Source organism: Danio rerio, chromosome 24 (assembly GCF_052040795.2).
Source record: "Danio rerio strain M-AB ecotype USA chromosome 24, GRCz13ab, whole genome shotgun sequence".
NCBI lineage: Eukaryota > Metazoa > Chordata > Actinopteri > Cypriniformes > Danionidae > Danio > Danio rerio.
Genome location: NC_141044.1, coordinates 15651378 through 15674697, shown reverse-complemented (window position 1 = coordinate 15674697; position 23320 = coordinate 15651378). Strand labels below are relative to the sequence as shown.

At 33.0% G+C, this 23320-nt stretch overlaps 1 protein-coding gene across 34 annotated transcripts in view; it reads right to left on the bottom strand.

Moving 5' to 3' along the window:
* Positions 1-23320, bottom strand: part of eya1 (EYA transcriptional coactivator and phosphatase 1) — a 272169-nt gene that overhangs the window by 82330 nt on the left and 166519 nt on the right. For 18 of the 34 annotated variants that reach the window (XM_087308133.1, XM_087308138.1, XM_087308135.1 and 15 more), the window contains one exon: positions 900-1027. In XM_087308133.1, coding sequence (XP_087164259.1) covers positions 900-1027 — 128 coding nt within the window. 34 annotated transcript variants of the gene reach the window in all.

The window sequence follows — 23320 nt, the reverse complement described above, 5'->3', positions numbered from 1 at the left end:
GGGATACTGATGTATGAATTTCTATAAAGATATGTAATTCAAATATTATCGAACAGAAGAGATTGCTCTATAATTTGAATACAACATTGGTACATATGTAAATGTATAATTATATTTCAGGAACACACTTAACATACAATGTATATAAAAAATATTCTTGACGTTAAAATACATTCTAGAATAAGTCATACTCAGTTTTACTCAATTTTAAATAATCAGCTACAGTAAATGGGTAACACACAAGTGTTTAAAGACAGCAGGAAAGTGTATTAAATGGAAATAAATTTATATTTTGGGCCTGTACTGGGATCCTTTAATACTAAATAGAGACTGTTAATGTCATCAAATGATTCTTTGTCTTAATTACTTCGATGAGATTTGTTAACAAAACAGTTTTTTACACTGAATGCCATTTAGTCTTTAAAAAATCATGTTAATTATGTAAATTTATGCAAAAAAGCTGCATTTGAATTTAGTTTTGATGCTTGAAAACACCTTATTCTTCTAACCCATACACTGTATGTATTGTGCTAAAAATAGATGAAAAATAAATTAAAAATTAATTGTGGATAAAATATTAATTTTCAAAATGCGGTGTACTCAATTATGTTGAACACTGTAACTATAAATTATGAATGCAGAGAAACTTTTGAATATGTTTATATTAAAATCCTTTTTTCACAACGATCAAGCGATCAAATTAAGTACTGTGCATGAATCTCTTTGACGTTACAAAGATACAGTACTATACCACATATACATCAGAGCCAAAAATCTGTAGGTGTTTAAGACTGATTCAACTTTCACAAGTTAACAGGGAATAAATGTTACCCAAAGGAAATGTGCAGGATAAAAATCACTACTAAATCAACAGTAATGAAGGAGGCTTGGAGACGTACCTTCAGTGCCATTTGGTGTCATGGAATTGTTATTTATATGGGAGTTGTCAATGTTGGGACCGTTTGGGGACTCACTGCTTCCACTTACTCGGCTGTGTGGACTAGCTAGATCCTGCATTTCCATAGACCTGACAGGAAGACACACACACATGCACGCACACAGACACACAAACACGATGGTCACATGATGCTGAATGACACAGGCAACCAGACTAAAATCTACAGCAATATATATGCTGCATGTGCTAAGTTAAAATAAATATGAATGTATTGTATTATATATATATATATATATATATATATATATATATATATATATATATATATATATATATATATATATATATATATATATATAAAACATCATTAAAACATATTTTTTTAATTTTATAATGTTCACAATTTTATTATTTTAACAATGTTGTCATTATAGTTTTGAAATATATATTTATTTCAATTTTAACTTTTGACTTAGTTTTAATAAATTTAGTTGTAAGTAAAATATAATTAAAACTATATTCATATTTAAAATAATTAAATAAAAACTTCTAACTAACTGACTAGTTATTTTTATTTAATGAAAAAATCCTAACCCTAACCCTAACCCTAAGTTATATAAAAATATGTTTTTTAATGATTTGAATCAATGATTTTAATGTTAGTACATATACAAATACATGAATATACATAATTTTAATTATTTAATTATTTTAAAACATAAATACATACTTTTTATTACAATAGTGTAGTTTGCTTTAGTTAACTAAAAAAATTAAAACCACATATTTAAAACCACAAAACTGGTATTGTAATGCATTTATAATAATAATTAAATAAAAAAATATATATATATAACAACCACAACAACAACAATAATAATAATAATAATAATAATAATAATAATAATAATAATAATAATATTTATTATTATTATTATTATTATTATTATTATTATTATTATTATTATTATTATTATTATTATTATTATTATTATTAATCATTGGCTCTCAGAACAACCAAACTATTAAACAACATTCCAGCAGCTCTCCTGAGAAAAATGCTTAACAAGGGCATTCCCCTGAGGAACATCAAATGACATTTGACACAAATTTAACAATTAATGAGACATCCGATGATTGATTGACTTTCTCATTTGAAGCATTAAAAATTAACCACCAATGGCCTACAGCGCACGCTGCAATTTTCATCAGCTCATCTCCCCCAGTGATCAGAGAGATGTGTGATTGAGGCCTCAAACCTCAATGAGAGCGACTGAAGAGTTCACTAAAGCACGCTGTTTGCTCTGGCGGCCGTCTTAATTGTTTCTTTGTTTATGTACCGAGAGCCACGCCACTGAAAACATTATTCTACTGGCTCCATCGCACACTCGCGGGATTTTATTATGCATAGCAAATGGAAGGTCAGGCCAGTGTTCGTCTGCGGTCGGATGTATGCTACGGGTGTTTGTGTGTGATGTGAAGGCAGCCGCAAAAACTAAAACACACATCAGTCTCCAGAAAAGCATTATTGAGCTAATTGTGCGATAAAACGAATAAAAGAAAACACAATTAGCAATGGTCGTGTCCCTGCTATCAACAAGAATTTGGATTTTTATGAATAACAAAGAAGAGGAAATAAGAAACGCTTTATCAGCACAGATTATCATACCTCTTTTTAGCCGTCGTTCTTGATCGGCTATAAAATATCCGTTACAGATGGTCGCGGTTAAAACAAGGGGAAAATATTCCATGCCACGAAGACGTTAACGGCTCGATTTGCTTCTCAAAATAATGTCTTCTCCTGAATCCAACCTTATTTGTCAAACGTTCTCATGAACATTTTTCTAAGCAAGTGGCTGCTTTTCCAGAGATGCTCAGCTCACCTGAAACTGGACGCACCTCAAGCAAACTTGTCAAAAAGTGTATTTTCCCTCTCTTTCGATCTCCCTATCCTTTTTTTTCTCCCCCCACCTGCCAGGACCCTAAAAACAATATCAGCCCTTGTTATTTCAGCTCAGGGTTCTAAGTGAAGAGCCATCGGTGACACAATAGACGTTGTCTGAGAAAACATTTTTGTTATTCTCGCTCAGAATGGGAAGAGAGGAGTCGGTGGAACAGAGAGGCACATTGTCTGTAGGTTCAACCCCTCCACCGTTGTTTCCTCCTTCCAGGTCTTCCCTCCTCCCGGCCCAATGACGGAAAGGTGATTCATCATTGGTCTACGACAGCTGCAAACTGGATTAGTCCTCCCCCAATCAACATGCAAAGCGGCTTAGCCAAGGTAAGCAGGAATAGGGAGGGGTGGATGGGTTAGTTTTGGGTGAGCGAGTCGGGGGCGCCTGCTCCAGGTCTCTGCCTCTGGAAGTATAGGGAATGGATTGGGGATGGGGGGTAAAGGCTGAGAGATGGGACTTTGTTGAACAGAAGCTAGTCGAGCATGACACCCCTAGCATCTTTCATCTGCAATTGACACTATCTGAAATTTATCTACACTCCCTCTCCAGGCACACTGACAGCTCCTAATGACGGTCAGGGGGGATGATTGGGATTCGCCCAGGGGGTTTAGGGATCACCGGACCACTATAGACACCACTGAGTGGTCCTTGGATTTGAAACCTATTAAGTGCATCTTGTTCAAAAAGTTGGGAGCGTATTTTGTGTATACAGATAAGTGGATTGTATTGAGTACATCTTTTTAAATATGTTGTAGTGGAATGTTCCAAGAGGATTTGAGAAAATAAAGCATATACATTTGAAATCTGAGTAATTAAACCCCTTGAATTGTTAGCCCCCATGTTTATTTTTTCCCCCAATTTCTATTTAACAGAGAGAAGATTTTTTTCTACACATTTATAAACATAATAGTTTTAATAACTCTTTTAATAAATGATTTATTTTATCTTTGCCATGATAACAGTAAATAATATTTTACTAGATAATTTTCAAGACATTTCTAAACAGCTTAAAGTGACATTTAAAGGCCTAACTAGGTTAATTAGGGTAACTAGGCAGGTTAGGGTAATCAGGCAAGTAGTATTTAACTATGGGTTGTTTTGTAGACTAATAAAATATATATGTATAGCTTAAAGAGACTAATAGTTTTGTCCTTTAAATGGTGTTTATTAAAATTAAAAACTGCTTTTATTCTAGCCAAAATAAAACAAATAAGACTTTCTCCAGAAGAAAAAAATATTATCAAACATACTGTGAAAACTTCCTTGCTCTGTTAAACATCATTTGGGAAATATTTAAATAAAAAAATAAATAAAAAATATGGGTTCCATACAAATGTTTCATGTTCCCCCAACACAAATGAATTAAGTTATCTTTAAAATTTACTCAGAATTTAAATGGATTGAACATAAAACAATTAGGTGGTTCACAAAAATCTCAAAATAGCACTATTTCAGCTCATTTAAAATAAGTACTTTGAACAAGCATCAGAATTATTAATTTTGTGTGTAAAATCAATGGTTTGACATTCTCATTTATACATTACCTAAAGCTGAGTAAATTATCTTTCTATTGATGTTTGGTTTGTTAGGATAGGGCTAAGTTGGCCGAGATACAAAAACTGTGAGTAAAAAGTTTTGATTTATTTTTAGGGATAATTTTTACTTAAATACCTAATGATTTATGGCATCTAAATAGATCAATTTAACTTGAACCAATGAGGTAATTCTATTTTATTTTATTTTTGACAGTAAAAATGTAATGTACAAAGAGTATATTGTAGATTGTGTTTTAATGGAACGTGCTGAATGTATGTCGAGCAAAAAGTCATGGTGAAACATTAAAACTATCATGCAAAATTAGTTGTTTTAGAACATATTGAGTGCATCTTGTACAAAAGGTCAGAGTGTATTGTATTCAAATCATCTTGTAAAATAAGTAGAAGAGGAAGGTTTTAAGTGCATCAAGTATCAAAACGTCAGATTGGAACATATTGAATGCATCTAGTAAAATAAGTCATAGTGAAACACGTTGGGTACATCTTGTAAAGTAAATCACATATCAGAACAAACTGAGTGCTTCTTCTACAATAGACTAATGTAATACCTATTGAGTACATTGAGTACTAAGTATTGCAAATTGTTCAAATGACGTCAATTTAGGATTGACACTGTATACAAAATGATCAAATATTATCCTGCTATTGTGCAAATTGTAATCGCTGCCTGACAATATCGCTGCCTGACACGTTTGTTGTGTCTGCTTAACTCAATACCTGAGGTTAACCTTCAACACAGCATCTATTATAATACCGACATATTGACCTACCATAACACACTTAAATCTGGTTGATAACTTTCCAATTTTCTGAAACATTTTCTGAAATGGCTTTACATGAACAAAAATAACGTGTTCAATAAGTCAGTGTGGAACTCATGGAGCAGCATGTGTTTCCTATGATGGTTCGAATGTTGCTATTACTCTTTTTAGCTGACAATTACTTTCTGCCTTCCACTTCTGCACTGATACCTGCGGCGCAATATCAGACCGGAGCCGAACTGTTGGATCTAGGTCACGGTTATTCCGCCTTTCCACCAAAAAATGTCTGAAAAATCTCTGCATGAATTTTTAATGCCAGGCTGTTTTCGTGATGTAGTAACCCGAGCTGTTTGGTCTTGCTGTTTTTTCACCCCCCTTTCTCCCACAATGGCCAAGTCCTGATGAATAATGGTTAGGTTTTTTTGGAATTTCTCCTTCGGTCTTCCTTCTTTTGACCCCGTCTAGTCATATTAACACACTTTTTTTATCTTAAAGCTGTTCCTTACATCATCTGAAGCATGGAAACATGACTTTGGCTTTCTATAAAAAGTCTTGGAGAAGATGTTTCACTGCATGAGAAATAAAGAGAGAATTAAAGACCTTGCCGGGGCCTGTGTGCACTTCTTCTGAAGCATTATGCATGCCGGAGCCCCTCATCCAGCAGGTGATTTTCACCAGGTGAACCCAGGAAAAGGAGGGGCCGGTGAGCTTTTAAAAAGAAAAAAACAAGCCCTTGTTCTGTACTGCTAAATATTTATTGTTTAAACAAAAAAAGGAGCTCATTCAGCATCTTTGATGTGCGATTAAATTCAACCTGAACGGAGCTGTCTTTGAAGCTCTCGGGAACAAAGAGCTGCGTTGGAAGTGTCATCAAAAAAGCCAAACACGCTTCACTCACGACTGTTTGCACGGCTTTTTGTCTCGCTTTGCTTATTTCAAGCGCTGCGTTTCCATCGGCAAACACCGCCGGGCTTTTAACATTGATCATTATAGAGCACGCGGGCTGTCTGAGCTGCTTCGATACGGATGACAGTCACCTGAATACTTCAGATCTGACGTAATGAAAGCAGAATTTAAATATTTACTGGGATTCAAGTGTAAATATAAGTCAAGTCAAGTGTAAATGTAAATATAAAAGAATTATAAATTAATAATTTAATAATTGGTCAAGTTAAACTTTATTCATAGAGCACTTTAAAAAATGAGCCAAAATGCTGTACAGAAAATATATAACAAATTAAGCATTAAAGTCTATAAAATATATAAAATACATGATAAAATATAGCTAAACTACCTAAAAACACAAATAAATTAATATAACCAGGTATTAAAATCAGGGGTCAAATGCCAAAGAAAACAAATGAGTTTTTGATTTTTTTAAAATTCATTTAAATTACAAATTTAGTTTTTCATTTCTTGCACTTTTGTCAATTATACAAAGTGTACATTTAATGTATAAAGTGTATAATTTAATAAATTAATAGTTTTTCAAAATCCAAAATTAGCAATAAAGCCCTGCTTTTCCCTGCTCGCCTTTCCAGACAAGCTTTATGAGTTTGTAAATTTATAAGGCAAGACTCGCGCAGTCTTTTTTGAATTTCATAGACTATGCAAAACATGTGTTGCAAGTTACTAGTTTTTTGAAAAACAACACTTTAATCAAAATAACTTTAAAACAACTAATCCCAACTTAAGCTGGTCAGCTGAATCCACATGGTGGCCCAGGAAAAATAAATCCACTTGCAAAGAATGTCGATGTAGACAACAATTGAACACAGATGTGACTAGAATTAGACACAGTTTACAAAATGCTACACTTCACTGGACTCTGAGAGCACCAAGCAAAGAAATGTGCACCACCGACAAAACACTGATTACCTTATGCGGGGAAAAAAAGCACTTAATGAAAAACTTGTAACTGTAAATTTAATTTTGTTGCAGGTACATGAGTTCCTATGCAATCAACAATTTACAATTGTGAATGAACTAAAGTGCTGTAATTCAATTATTACTATTAATAGATGGAAAACAATTGATATGCTGATACACAAGGCCCATACAAAAATGACAATTAGGTCAAATGTTACACTTTGGCACAAATTAATATTACTTTTATGTTCTGATAAAAAATAAATAAATAAATAAATTGAAAGTTTTATAATTTTGCGTGCTTAAATGTAAATTGTGGACATGCTGCTGTTTGTTGAAATTCAATTTGTCTCTTTCATTTTGTTCAATCTGACATGGAGCTCAAGCGATGGATAGCGCAGCTACATTAAATCTGTTAATTCTGAGCTCTTCAACCCGCTAAATTATTTCCAGAAGTCCACCGGCTTTGAGTGTCCATCAGGGAAGATTTAAGGTACACATCTGATCAAATTCTCCCCACCGCAGCGATCACACTGCGAGCGTAAATTGTTACTGAATAAGCATCAAATTTGAATGCACTGTTTTTAAATCAGCTCTTAAATTTGAATGGTATCTTTATTTATTTATTTTTTTTTAAATAATAAAATAAGACTATTTGATACAACTAAATAAAACATTCTTATTTTCATCCTATTTTTCACTCCCTTGCTATTTTATTCTATTAACTACACTAAAACTTTACAAACACATCCTGTAAAATCCGCCAAAATAAAGACACTCAGTTTTTTTAGCTCATCCTTTTAAATAAACAAACCCTTTGATTCCAAGTAAACAAACACAAAAAAATTTCTGAACTTAAAATAGGCTCTCAGCCCTTATTTCCTTCTCCATTTGCGACGATTTCCCGAGCCCAACAGTAGCATGTTAACAAAACAACACTCTACTGTATTTAGTAAACAGCTAATCGCCACAAAGCGTTTCCGCTGTCTCTATCTCATAAACAGTGGAGCGCAGCAGTTTCAATTAACCCTGTGTCTTTCACCGCACACCGTTTCCAGCTCGGCCGCACACATACGGATCGCATTGGGCCTTCGGCAAACAACGGCAACAACGGCGTGAGGCTGAACGCATGAGGGCTTATCAGAAAGAGCTTAATGCAGTCGAACGTCTGCCTTATTAAAACAAATACAGTGTGTAAACAGTCTAAATCAAGCAGCCCATTATGAGGTAATTAGATAAGCGGGGTTATTGTGCTAAAGGAACACAGAGAGGGTGGCTGGAGGCAAAACTATATTAACACACACACAAAGCAATGCGAGTAGGGAAACAGCTGCCGTAGAATGACTTTTCAATAATTCTAAATTAAAATCAAACTTAAAGAACACTTTAAAGTGTATTTACTAAATTAAAAAACTAAAGTTTATGTTTTAAGAAATATTATGTCATGAGTTTAGCACAAAATATGTAATTCTCACAAATTTCGGATTTAAAAAAAAAGGAGAAACAACTGGTTCTAAAATGTAAAGGTTGTGACGGCCGTCTGCCGATGTCTTACAAGACAGCAAATCTGCCTGTCTGTCTATCCCAAAGCATTCCTGCCTGCAGCAGATGGCATTGAATGTCAACTGCTAAAACTGAACTGGTTTTGTTTATTCTGCCAGCTGAATAGAGATTTGCTTTTGCTTTCTGGATTGAAAATAGAAATGTATTATCTTCGACTTGAAATTGGGTCCTTATTTACAATCCAAACCTTTGTTTCATTGTCCTTATTTACAATCCAAACCTTTGTTTCACTGCATTTCATGCATGATTTTAAGTATCAAAAAGTGGTAGTCCTCACCTAAGAGGTGAGGAGATCCTCAAAAAATGGTGAATTTGAAACGGCTGAATGCGTGAATCAGGTGCACAAGCTCTCAGGTGAGAAAGAAAGAGAGTCGCTGGGGGTTTACATTTGAGCAGCAAATACTGACAGGGATAGGATGTGCTTGAAAAAGAGTCTTAAAAAAAGTGTCTTTAAGATTTTAAACTCAAAAGCTGTTGCTTTATCTAATGGGAAATTGTATGCTAAATTACACTGTGTGTGTATGTAAAATGTTAAATACAAGAACCTATTTGAAATTAAATCTCACAACAAATGACTATTTTTAAAATATATATTTAATAATTTATGAAATAAAGTATAAGTGTAAGGCAATGTTAACGTTTAGAGCTTTTGAAAATTATATTGCTGACAAGAGTGTTAGGAACGATGAGTGTTTTTACAAATGCCAATTATATTGAAGTAAACTGACAGTATGAGGGTTTTAAAACTTCTTTAAGCATAGGTTTAAAACAATAAATCTAATTTAAAGAAGAATAATTTAGTTGTTTTGGATGATTTATCAGCAAAAGTGTCAGAGTTTTCTTTTAAATTTTAGAACCACTTGTGAATTTTAAGCCAACTGATATTATTAGTGTTTTAACACTACGAGTTTACAAAAATAATTACATTTTAGTAAGAGATTTAACTTATTAGAGAGATTAACTTATATTAATTAATATTAATAACTTCTCAACCCTTTTAAATGACAATTATTTTTGTGTTCATATAGTGTTTTTGAATGTAAAATCTAAAAATCTCTCAATATTAGGAAATTTGTTATTTGTTGTTAAACTTTATAACTTTAAAACTGACAAACCTGAACACGCAAAAAAAGGAAAGGTAAAGCCCTGTTAATCTCAATAAAAAAGCACTTACTACAATTATGGTAGAATCCTTGCACTTTTCTTTTATTCCTCCTTTTTAACCAATCTTCTGTTGAGTATCTGTCCCTTCCACAGCAAAAGAAAAAAATACTTTTGTGTTGTTGTTGAAAAAAGCAGAAACTTCTCAGAGAGTTGGCTTTAAGTGCGCAGCTTAGCGATAAAAGACAACTTTTTTCTTTTTCATTTTAAGGGTGAAAAGTCATGGAGCCCCGTGCTGGATCTCAAGAGACAGACTCCAAGTAAGAACGAGAGTTGTCCGATTACTGCTGCAGGCAGTGACTAGCTAGTGTCTGAGGAAGAAAAAAAAGAGTGTGAGAGAGAGAGAGAGAGAGAGAGAGAGAGAGAGAGAGAGAGAGAGAGAGAGAGAGAGAGGGAGGGAACGTGCAGACTGAAAGCGCAGAAAGTTGCTCACAGGAAGACTTTAGTTTGGAGGAGGCACTGGGGAGTTTTCTTCACACCAGTCCTCCATATGTCATTCACTCACAGCTTTAAGCAATACAGCTTTCTTCTAGATTGTATCAGTGATCCTAAGACAATGAAACGGCAGATCCAGCTTGCATCTCTCCTAGTCTGCTGATCCTGCGCACACACAGCCTCGGGGCATGGCTTTTTTCTCTCTCTCTCTCTCGGTCTTGTTTATTTTTATTTTCTTCATCCCACAAACCGGTTCTTTTTTTGTTTTGTTTAGTCGTTGTTTTTGTGTGTCCAATTCTTTTCGGGTTGACAAAAGGAGACTAGGTATGTATTGAGTAAATATAGTTTGTGAATGATGAAGCTGAATTTATCGTAGTGAACTGGCTGGTCCGTTCAGCGTTATGGTGGAAGTCCTCCATCAACAAGTAGAGCGTTCACTGCTGTTTGCAAGGTAATGACTGCCGTCTGTCTGCTCCAGCTTATTACTTCATTTGTTTTCAGAGTTTACCTTTAGTATTCGCTCACGGTGGAATACTACCGAATGCAATCTATTATATGGAGAAATGCATTCCAGTTGTGGATTTCAATGTATGCATTGAGATAATAAATCAATTATATGCCAATAAAAGTCATGAACATATACATATATGCAGTAAATATATGTACGTGTTTTTTTATACATACATGCACACACACACACACTGACACACACACACACACACACACACACACACACACACACACACACAAATATAACATATAATACATATACACATGTATATCTTAATGTAATGAAAAATAGATACACAACATATAACAAACTGACAGACACAAACACACACACAAACACACGCACACACAAACACTAAGAGAATGTTACTAAGAGGATATTGTTGCTCTGTTTTAGCCAAAACAGGACCTAGAATCAAAAAAAAAAATAAATAAATATATATATATATATATATATATATATATATATATATATATATATATATATATATATATATATATATATATATATATATATATATATATAATTTGAAGATCTTTTTTATCATATAAAAATGAAAATTCATATTTTTTTAAACACATGCCAAGTGGGGACCTGAAGCTCTGAGTGATGTCTATCTATCCAATAGGGCACCTTCATAGTCTAGTGTGAAACAGAGACTGTGAAAACACACTCTTACCCCACACTCGGACTTTATTTACATGCTAAACTATAGAGTTTTAAACCGTATTACATATTATTAAAGAGTCTGATAGTTACAATAAATGGTAAATACTTTTGCTTTACCTGCAAATATTTTAGGCTAAAAATTAATACTAAACTAATATTATTTACTCATTAATTTTAACGAGTACACACATTTGATTAACTTCTCAGTGAATTTTGACAATATGCACAGCTGCATTTTAACTAAAATGCATGCCAGCTGAATGATGTCCACCTATCCAACAGTAGACCTTTATAGACTGCAGTGACATTTAGAGCTCTATTTTAACAATCTAGGCACAAAGTCTAAAGTGAATGGCGCAAAAGCATTAATGGCCTGTCCGAATCCACTTTTGCTATTTTAAGAATGGAAAAATACGGTTTGCATTGCGACACATGGTCTAAAATTGCTTTGCTTTTTCTCTTAATGATTTATGGGTGTGTTTTGAGCAACGTGCATTAAACCAATCAGAATCTCATCTCACATTACCTTTAAGAGTAAATTGTATCGCACTATGGCACATTTGCTATTAACAGTTACTTAGTAAGTGGAAAAACTGAACACTTCACTAGCGAGAAAACAGTTAAACAAACCATTTACTGTGCAAGGATAAAGAACAAGCCTCCTCAGCCTCTTTACTTTCTCTTTATTTTACTTTTAATCTTTACTTTAGTCCTTTACTTTCGTGGATAAGGAAACTGTGTTGTACACACTCTGCCGAAGACATCTGTTGCCCTACATATTTAATTTAATTTGGTAAGCACAAAGATCTGGGTCAAAACTATTTCTAAATTCAATCATTTCCATCTAACAAATAAATTATCAATAGTAATGAAGTGTTGTCAGAAAACTGAGTTCTATTCAAACACACGTCCTATTTTTATGCCCATATGGTGATGCATACACCTCCTATATCCATCAGGTGGACAAATCTAAACTTGCTTTTATTCAAAAAAATATGAATATGAAAATAATAAATAATAATACTGCTAATAATAATATTAACATTATATTATAATGCAAATTGTCAAAATTAGGGCACAGAAGCAGTGGTTTTTATATTTATGTAGAAAATAATAATTTTTGCAAAATTTTAATCCTTTAATTTTTTAATGTGTAAAGATATTTGTGTATTGCTGTACATCCTGTGTGCATTAAGCAATATGTACGTGTTTTAGACTTGCATATAGGCGAATACACTCTGAGCTGGACTTTAGACCAGGTTTTATTTGGCTAATCGTGAAGTCTATTTTAGTTCTTCCAAATGGCAATGCACCAACAATGCGCCTTAACACACCTCCTTTTAAGATCAGAACATCCATAAGTTCACAAAAACACGTCTTGCGCCTTATTGTGCCTAGTGTATGGTAGGGCCCTTAATTTGAAACACAGAGGAACCCACTCTTTTAACTCACAACCTGACTTTTTTACATGCTAACTCAAGCAATTTTTAATATTTATATATTATTCAATTTGCAGATAGTAGCCTTAAATGCTAATTTATTTAGTTTTACCTGCAGATACAGTATAGTCAACATTTGACATGATTTAAATTAGTTTTTCAAAAGACAAGACATGAATAGGTTTTTTCCATAGATGACTCTGACGAAAGATTTTACTTCAGATCTTGACTACTGTATTTTAGGCTTGACATACACACACTCACAGAAAAAAAAGTAAATCTACACCATCTCAATTTAAAAACCTGACTTAATAGATAAAACAGATGGAAATTTAGATTTACCAATGGAATTAGGAGGCCTCTTAGCAATTTGCATAATAATAACACAATCTAGCTTATTTTACATGAATGCAAGCCTATATCAACAGTTACCTTTGTGAACAACACATATAAATAAGCTACAAAAACACTTAAAAACTCACTCATATACATTGAATATAATTGTTTATTTGTAATAAATCAGCCATTTATATGGTCCAGCAGTCAGACTTCTGCCATTCTGAACAGAGCTGAGCTGGACTCATCCTCCTTCTCTAGTTGTGCTGCACTATTAAAGCAGTTGTCATGCAAATGCTCAGGCGTTTAAGCTCCAGATGTGCCTACAGGTAAAAGCCGGCGTTTCACATTTCAGCCTGGGAAAATTAAATATATTACATTTTGAAGAGGCTCTTGATAACTCAATAGACTAATAAATGCAGAGGGGATCTCAAGTAACTATTGGCCATAGCTGAGGGGTTTATGCGCCAATCGAGTTATAACCCCCTCTCCCGCACATAAAATTAACTTTCAATGTAATTTTGCAGTTATTTTAAAATTGCACTGCATAATTATCCTGAGTTGTTTACGTCGCGTAAGCAAAACACTTTCCTTTTCCTCTAAGCAAAGCCATCAACAGAAAGGCATATCTCATATCAGAATGTAACTACCTGATAAATATCTGGCGAGAGAAACTTGTAATATTCAGCTAGACTGAGATTAGGATTCTGAAGGATATATTGCTTCATTAACATGAATTAATAAAAAATAGTACGTTTTGAAAAAAATAAGTAAAAATAGTTGTCAGTTTGTTAGTGTAAATAAAAGTTCTGATTCATATTTTGTAATCCTGATTCTGAAAATAACACAATTTTAGGTGAAAAGTCCCTCGTAATAATTATCTATCTATCTATCTATCTATCTATCTATCTATCTATCTATCTATCTATCTATCTATCTATCTATCTATCTATCTATCTATCTATCTATCTATCTATCTATCTATCTATCTATCTATCTATCTATCTATCTATCTATATATATATATATATATGGGTTTAATTAAATGAATTAATAAATAAATACGTAAATTAATTATTATCAAAAATATGCAGGAAACATAATATATAAAATTTAATATATACATTTAAACATAAAAATGTTATATTAAAATACATTTTTAATATGACACAAATGTGCAATTCAATAATTGAATTCTATATGTAAATAATATTTTAATGTAATTAAATTATAATAAAGTATATCATATTTTTCCAGTGATGGGTTGCAGCTCGAAGGGCATCCGCTGTGTATAACATATGCTGAATAAGTTGTCGGTTCATTCCGCTGTGGTGACCCAAGATTAATAAAAGAACTAAGCCGAAAAGAAATTGAATGAATGATTATTATATATCATATAATGCTGATTTTTAAAATCATATTAAAGTATTCAATTGTCATATGATTTATTTGAATGAATACCCAGGTAGAATTCTGGCCTAGATTTGGCATAAAGCTGGCACAGCAGACATTCATCTGGCACTGGCATACAGCATGTGGGTCAAACCTGGCCCAGGTGTGGCAGAAGTGGCACCGTCTTTAAGGCGGCACACACGATTTGGGCCTGATGTAAAATATAGTATTTAGCCCAGATGTTAAAAATTTATATTTTAAAAATTTAAAAATTTAAATTTAAATAAAACATTTTAAATATTTAAAAATTTAAATATTTATATTTATATATATACAAACACGTAAGTTTGGCCTGTAATGACCCACATTTAAAATTCATTCATTAATTCATTCATCCATTCATTTTCTTTTCACCTTAGTCCCTTTATTTACGCAGCGGATGCCCTTAAAGGTGCAACCCATCTCTGGGAAACATCCATATACACACATTCACACTTATACACTACAGACAATTTAGCCAACCCAATTCACCTGTACTGCATGTCTTTGGACTGTGGGGAAAACCAGAGCATCCGGAGGAAAACTGAACAAACGCAGGGAGAACACGCAAACTCCACAAAGAAATGCCAACTGATCCAGCCGAGGCTCGAACCAGCGACCTTTTTGCTGTAAGGCAACAGCACCGACTACTGCGCCACTGTGTCGCCCATTTAAAATACATCAAAATAATTTTTGAGTAAAGAAAACAATTCTACATATCAGGTCGTTTTAACAAAAAGCATGCCCATAGTTTGTCAAAAGCGCAATGCTTCATGGGTTTATCAATTTTATTGCAATCGAGACACACCAACCTATCTGGCCCAGTTATGAGTTAGTAACCACTTGGGTGTGACATCACCCATGGTCCATGTTTGGCTTTTGTCTGGAAGCCAGTCTTGGTCCAATCATGTACCGTAATTCTCTGCAGCATGTGAGCCATGCAAAACCTGATTGTGTGGGCCAAAGCTGGCCCACTAAAAAATGCTGAGAAGCTTAGAAATGTAGTTATGTGGGTATAAATAAGCAAGTACAAGACTAAACAACTATAAAACATGTTTTAAATGCCATACCATTTAAAAACATATTGACTATATTTGTATGCATAAGAATACAAATACATTTTTTATATACATATACACGGATTCTCAATCGAACAGTCTAAATCTAGACTTTAGCAGCCTATTTCCACCTAGATTTAAAAGCTTAGCAAACCGTCCCTTTTCGAATTAGACAATCAAGCTTGCAATGTTTCTATTATGTGGCTGTGCGCTGGACTTAACAAAGATGCATTGATAGTCCTAGACTGACATCAGTGCTAAAACATTACTTGCCAAAAACTATATCAAGCTAGAAATATGAGAAGTGGGTAAGATTAAAAGTGAAGCCGTTCTTTATTAAGGATTATCTTGATGGGACCCTGCAGTCTCACTGGGAGGCTGCAGAAATGCCTGCCTGAAATGTAGACACATGGAGGATCTACTGTGTCCTGCGTTGCACCGGGGGTTATCAACAAATTATGTCACAAATGCATAATTATGCTATGATTCATGCATTGCCTGCAGCTGAGCCGCTAAACGCAACTGGCAAAAGTTGAGCTACTCATTACTCACTGAAGTAATTCAGCCGAAAGACAATAAACGGATGGCCTGATGGAATGTCATTACTGTTATTGTACAGCAACAATCACAAACAATACAATATATGCCTGCATGAAAAAATGGAAAATACACACTAATCATGATGCTAATAATGCTAATGCTAATAAACAACAAATATGCAGCTTGTTTGCTGTCTGCTAGCAAAGTGTTTCCACAGTGTCAGGCTTTTAGGTGATCAAGTTGCTTCTGTTTCCTAGAATTAATAACTTGAAAGCTTTCTTTGTTTAATGAAACAACTTTTTAGACGTTTAACATAATATTTACATATTTGTAATGTTGAAAAGATAATTCTCAGTATATAATGGTAATAAAGTTGAATTTGTCTTCATTTTTAAAAGGACTTGTGTTTTAGAGAGTATATTTTCTGCTTTGGGTAATAAAGCTAAAGAAACTCTTAAATGACAATGTTAGTTAAAAAAAAAAAAAAAAGATAAATTCACAGATAAACCAGTTATCATTCGAAAAAACTATAAGTTTATATGATATTATAATATGTAACTCTGTACTATAAAACCAGCCATGAAATGGAAATTGAGATTTATGCATAATCTGAAAACTGAATAAATAAGCTTTGTTGGACAACATTTTAGAAACCAAAATTCTGAGGGTTCTTAGAAATGTAAATATTGAGAAATTTAAGATACAATATTGATTTCTTCAGTTTTTATATATTTACAGTAAGATATTTACTAAATGTTTTTGTGGAAGAAGACCTTTACTATATATTCTAATAATATTTGACAAGAAAAATCTATTACTTTGACATACAGTACAACATATTTTTGGCTATTCATTCAAATATTCTTGTAACTTAAGGCATAAGTCAAGATTTTATGTGCAGGGTCACGTATAGGACAATAAAAATCTTAAATAATTTAGAGAGAATATTCAAATATAAATATTAATTGTTATTTTATTATTAATAAAATTCATTTTTAAAATCATAAAACGATTTAGAAAATACGTATAATTTAAATACTTTTGTCTTGGTCATTGTGGCCCAATACCAATTCTATTTTTGTACCTCTTCCCCTTGGCCCTTGAAACAGAGTGTGAGTGAGGGAAAGACGGTTTCAAAATGTAATCCTAAGAAGTGGGACACCACTACAACATCTGCACACATTACCATGTTATCGCAATCTTTTGCATCATAAATTGACGATAACGACTGCTGTAGTAATTCCAGTTGCTTTATTTTTTGGTTTTTAAGCTCATACTGTGCAAACACACAAAAACAGCATTAACATTATACCAGATACTGTAAATAGCTCATTCCCAGCCACTAGACTTCTGACAGGGTATTCCAGTGACAGAATATTGTGGAACTCCTATATGGGTTATATATATATATATATATATATATATATATATATATATATATATATATATATATATATATATATATATATATATATATATATATATATATATATATATAAAATTTATAGTAGAAATTTTGTTTTTAGTCTAGCGATTTTTTTAAAGCATGACAGTAAAACATGAAAGCCGTTATGATTGTATTAAAACATATGCTTGTGTGTTGTAGAAATTAATAATAATGACAACAATACTAACTTATGCATCTTGATATATATATATATATATATATGTATAAAAGAATTTGTATGTTTAAAAGCATCTATAAAGACAAACTTGTCAAGTAAAGCTATTTTTATTTTTACAAAGGTTGCCATTTCAAATAAAACTGCTCTTTTGAACTTTCTAAGCATCAAATTGAATGAGAAAAATAATTGAATATATGAATGAATAAATGAATGAATGAATGAATGAATGAATGAATGAATGAATGAATGAATGAATGAATGAATGAATGAATGAACGAACGAACGAATGAATGAACGAACGATAGAAAAACGAGCGAACGGACAAAATAATGAACGAATGAATGAACGAACAAACAAACAAACAAACAAACAAATAAATGAAAAAAATGAATGAAGTAAAATCAATTTAGCACATTAGGATCAGATCAATAAAAAATCAATATTAAAAGTGGAATGTTAGAAACATTAGTGTCAGTATCACAGTAATCTATTTAAATTTTTAACATATCAAAACTTAAAACTGTTTTTTTAAACTACAGTATATTCATAATAATTCTGAATAAGTGTTTTTCTTTATTTTCTGATCAGATAAACACAGCCCAGCTGAGCGATCAAAACTTTCCAAAAACATTGATTATAAAATCTTACTGAAATGTAAATTCTTACCAACTCCAAACTTTTTAATGGGCGTGTGACAAATAAAAAGCATTTTAATTGTTAATCAGAAAAGAAATTCACACCACTGCTGCTGTGTTCAGAAGTAATGAGCAGAGCTAAATTCAAACACAACGTATGAGACGTTTTATGGATTATAAGCCTCAGTCAGTGGGTGTTTTCCTCTCCTCCTGCCTGATTTCATAGACTCCACCATCAATCTCCAAAACTACATTTGCTGATCCAACCTGCAGTGCTTAATTTTACTGTAAGAGAGAAGAACCAATCAGAGCATTATGCCAACTATTCACAGCCCATCTTCATTTGACTCCGGGGCAAATCTTTGATGGTGATGATGACGAGTCGTCACCACAGTAAAGATTTCAACAGCACTGACAGATAATTTCAAAGCCCCCTAAGGTGAATTAGTAGCAAGCAAAGTGCTTTCAAGTGGTGAATAAAAGCTGCAGCGAAGATATAAACAAACATCACATTCATCTGCAAGAACTAATGGAGGTATGATGGAGGTATGTTCATACTTATGCTTCTAAAATACTGTACTGACTTCTGCTCATCAGAATAATTAACCTCAAGAAGATAAATTGACATTTGTAATCATGGGCAAGATAAACAGGAGAAAACCAAAAAGAGGATACACATGTTTTGTGTAACACAGTTACATTTATTTATTCATTCATTCATTTTTTTGGCTTAGTCCCTTTATTGATTCTGAGGGTTGCCACAGCAGAATGAACTATCAACCTATCCAGCATATGTTTTACGCAGCGGATGCCCTTCCAGCTGCAACCCATCACTGGGAAACATCCATACACTCTCATTCACAAACATAAACTACGGACAATTTTAGCTTACCCAATGTATCTGTAGCGCATGTCTTTGGACTTGTGGGGGAAAACGGAGCATCCAGAGAAAGCTCACGCGAACGGGGGTAAAACATACAAACTCCACACAGAAATGTCCCCTGATCCAGCCAAGGCTCGAACCAGCAACCTTTTTGCTGTGAGGCGACAGCACTACCTACTGCACCACTGCGTCGCCCCTTAGTTTCATTAATTCTATTGCATATCACCGGAATGGATGTGATTCTTTACCCTTATATTTAAATATGTTTCTGTTGAGAAATTAATAAAGTCATAAAAAAATAATCATGAAAATTTTTTATTTAATATTAACTTTGATTAATAAATGTATTTTTTTTTATTATAATTATTAACAGACATGGCAGTTGATTAAACTGCTACTTGAACATTATTTTTGCTCTTAATCTAGGTGCATTGTGGCTGCTTACAAGTGAAGAAAGAGCTGTAAGACCATGTATAAATGTTTTGAAGTTCCAGTGCCTACAGTGCAAAGTATTATTAAATAATACAAGATGTTCTTCACAATGAAAAATATGTGTTGGCCAGGCGGATAGTAAGAGAGGTCCCCACCAAGGGGATCCTGATGAATCTGGGCTCTGCTGGTGGCAACATCTCAAGGCAAACAGACCAACAAAAACTGCATCAGCAGTAACATCAGGCAGTCTGCAGATAAACTTTGAAGTGCTAATGGAATTTTCAGCACAACAACAACCCAAAAATTGATAAAGAAATGGTCAGCAGAAAGAAACATTAATGTTTTGCAGTGGCCCAGCCAGAGTCCTGACTTAAATCTAATTGAGAATCTGTTGAGGGAATTAAATATCAGGGTGATTGCTAGAAGACTTTCCAACCAAAAAGAGTTGAGCTCATCATTAAGATGAATGGAAAAAAAAAATATATCAATGGAAACAAACAAAAAGCTGGTTAGCAATTATTGCAAGCATTTGATTGTTGTAATAGCCAATAAAGGTGTTTCAATTGATTATTGACAAGGGTGTGAATAATTTTGAACATATCACTTTTTGTTAAAATTAGTTTGCAATTAATAATAATTTGCAACTAATATATGCATAATCCACATGTCTTAATTCAATTTCTGTTTGGTTCAGTTATGACTTTAGGCAGATTAAGGAAATCCAAAATCGTTGTTCCGAGCTCATGTAGGCCTACAAAACAGTTTAACATTCATGTTTAACTAATAAACAGACAGTTAACACTGGTACATCTTATCTTTTGGAAGAAGCCTGTGTAACTTCCGGTAAAATTAAATTAAAATGTTAAATAAAATGTGAATAAAAATAACCTTAAGCCAGAATTTGCAAGGGGTATGAATAGTTTTGGGGTTGACTATATATCAGCCTGATCTCATGAGAAAATGTAAGTATTTTAAGCTTTGTGAGTTTAGTGGCTAATTCAGTCGTAATGAAAATGTACGATTTTAAAAAGGAGGCGTGGCACCCAACCTCACCCCTAACCCCAACCGTCATTGGGTGATGAGCAAATCATACTAAATTGTACGAATTAGATTGAACGAATTAGCCACTAAATCAGAAAGTATAGCCATTGTTTCATGTAATTGTATTTAAATAACAGTTCATGAGCTTTAGTTTTGTTAATTGCAACAATGCTCTAGGATATTTTTTCATGGTTGTTCGTTTGTGAAAATGATTGCATGCACAGCCCTGTGTAGAAACACACACAGAAAGGTCAATGGCGACAGAGTGTTTATTTAAGGACACTTCTGTCTTGAGTTCACTGCAGGCCGAGCTTTATGAGGACTCAAGCACACCTGGTGAAGTTCTATGAGGGCCCTCTGATCCTCAAAAAGGCAGTTTATTACTCTCTAGGGCTCTGAAAAAGACAGCAAAACAAGCGAACTACATAGACCTATTACTCAGAAAGAGACATCACAGAGTATGGCGGGGATATATAGGACTTACTCCCTACTGGAGTGTTTATTTAAATGCTGTTCTAGGGCCATTGGCTGCTGGTAAGGGGAAGAGAAAAATGGCAATGCCTCAACTGTTTATTTTTACAATCAAGAGCACATTCTAGACAATGCATTTAAAATCATGTTCAACCCATTTCAATGTCCTGACCATATTTCCAGTGTTTTGGCAGTGCTGATGTTGACAAACTGAACTACCAAATAAGCTGCAGGTGCTGTAAGTCATATGAAACCCCACAATGCCTCGGTGGACAAATCAAGCAGTGTCTACGTCAACTAAAAGAGTGGCATCATGTGCTGCAACAAGCATAAGCAAAAACACTTAGTAAAATATTTATGTAAATGAAAATGTTCTTTTGAATTTTCTATTCACAAACAGTGAAAACAAGAATGAATAAAAACATGAATCATGGTTTCCACAAAATATATTAAGTAGCCCAAATGTTGACACTGAACATTAATGATTAATCATTCCTTTATTCATTTGCTCATTTATAATAAGGGATGTTTGAGAAGTTCAGTTAAATCTAACTACTGCCTTAATGATCATTGTTAAGAAGCAAATTATGAGTTTATTAAGCACACCATTCATTTTTAAACAGAAATATTTATTAAAATCATATTTTATCCACCAAAAATATTTAGAAATCAAAATAATTTTTTTTTTTTTTTGCTTATCTTGATTTTAAGATTTGTATATGGATGCTTCCCAGTGATAGGTTGCAGCTGGAAGGGCATTCTATGTTTAAAACATATGCTGGATAAGTCGGTGGTTCATTCCGCTGTGCCAACCCCAGATTAGTAAAGGGACTAAGCTGATAAGAAAATTATATTGTGAAATAATGATATACTATATATATTTAAATTTCAAAATAAATGTAAAAGAATTGCAACTATACTTATTATGACCTGTATTGATTAAGATGCATGAAAAAAAAAATGTATTACATTTGATATCATTTACACTTTTGCAGACAAATTGGAAAAACATAGTTGTTTAAATTAGACTTAATGTGTATAATTACAATTAATTTGTATTTTGCAACTGCATCATGATCTTAAAATAGAAACATTTAATATATCAAGTAGATAAAATTTTCTGATGTTTTAGGACTTTTCTGATATTAAACTATTGCTACACTGAATTACTGTTATTGTCTTCTGTAAATCTGGCTTAGCTGAAGATAGTAATATAATAACAACAACAACAATAATAATAATAATAATAATAATAATAATAATAATAATAATAAGTAGTAGTAGTAGTAGTAGTAGTAGTAGTAGTATTTTATTATTATTATCTTCATAATTAATTTAATATATAATAATAAAATAAAGAAAATGAAAGAATGAATGAATAAAATAATAATAACAATAAAAACAGCAATATTAATAATAATAATAATAATAATAATAATAATAATAATAATAAGTATTATCATATATTAAACTAAATACTGTAAAGATGAATATAATAATAAAATACTACTACTACTACTACTACTACTACTTCTACTACTACTACTACTACTACTACTACTACTAATAATAATAATAATAATGATAATAATAATATTAATAATAATAATAATAATAATAATAATAATAATAATAATAATGTTATTAGTAGTAGTAGTAGTAGTAGTAGTATGCAATTGATCTTAAAAATACAAATTAACAAGAAACATTATAATATACAATAAAGAAATAAAGCTGAATCACACGTGCAAACCCCTTTTACATCTTTGACCCCGTAACTGGAATCTGAAATTCTTGAATGGGAAAGGCTGCTGGCATCCTAAATTTAAATCAGCTGCGCCCTAAAATACCAATACGTTTCGTAATAAATTTTCAGGCCCCTTTCTAATGACTCCAAGCAAGCATGCCGAGCGTCCGCATGAACATTTGTCAGCTCTAGGCCCAACTGTCTCGGTTTTGGTCAGAAATGTGGCATTCCCAGCCTTCACAGCTGCCTTCCCCAGTTGGGTCCAGGTCAGCAGAGAGCCGGGGCCAAACCCGCTGCTCCCTGG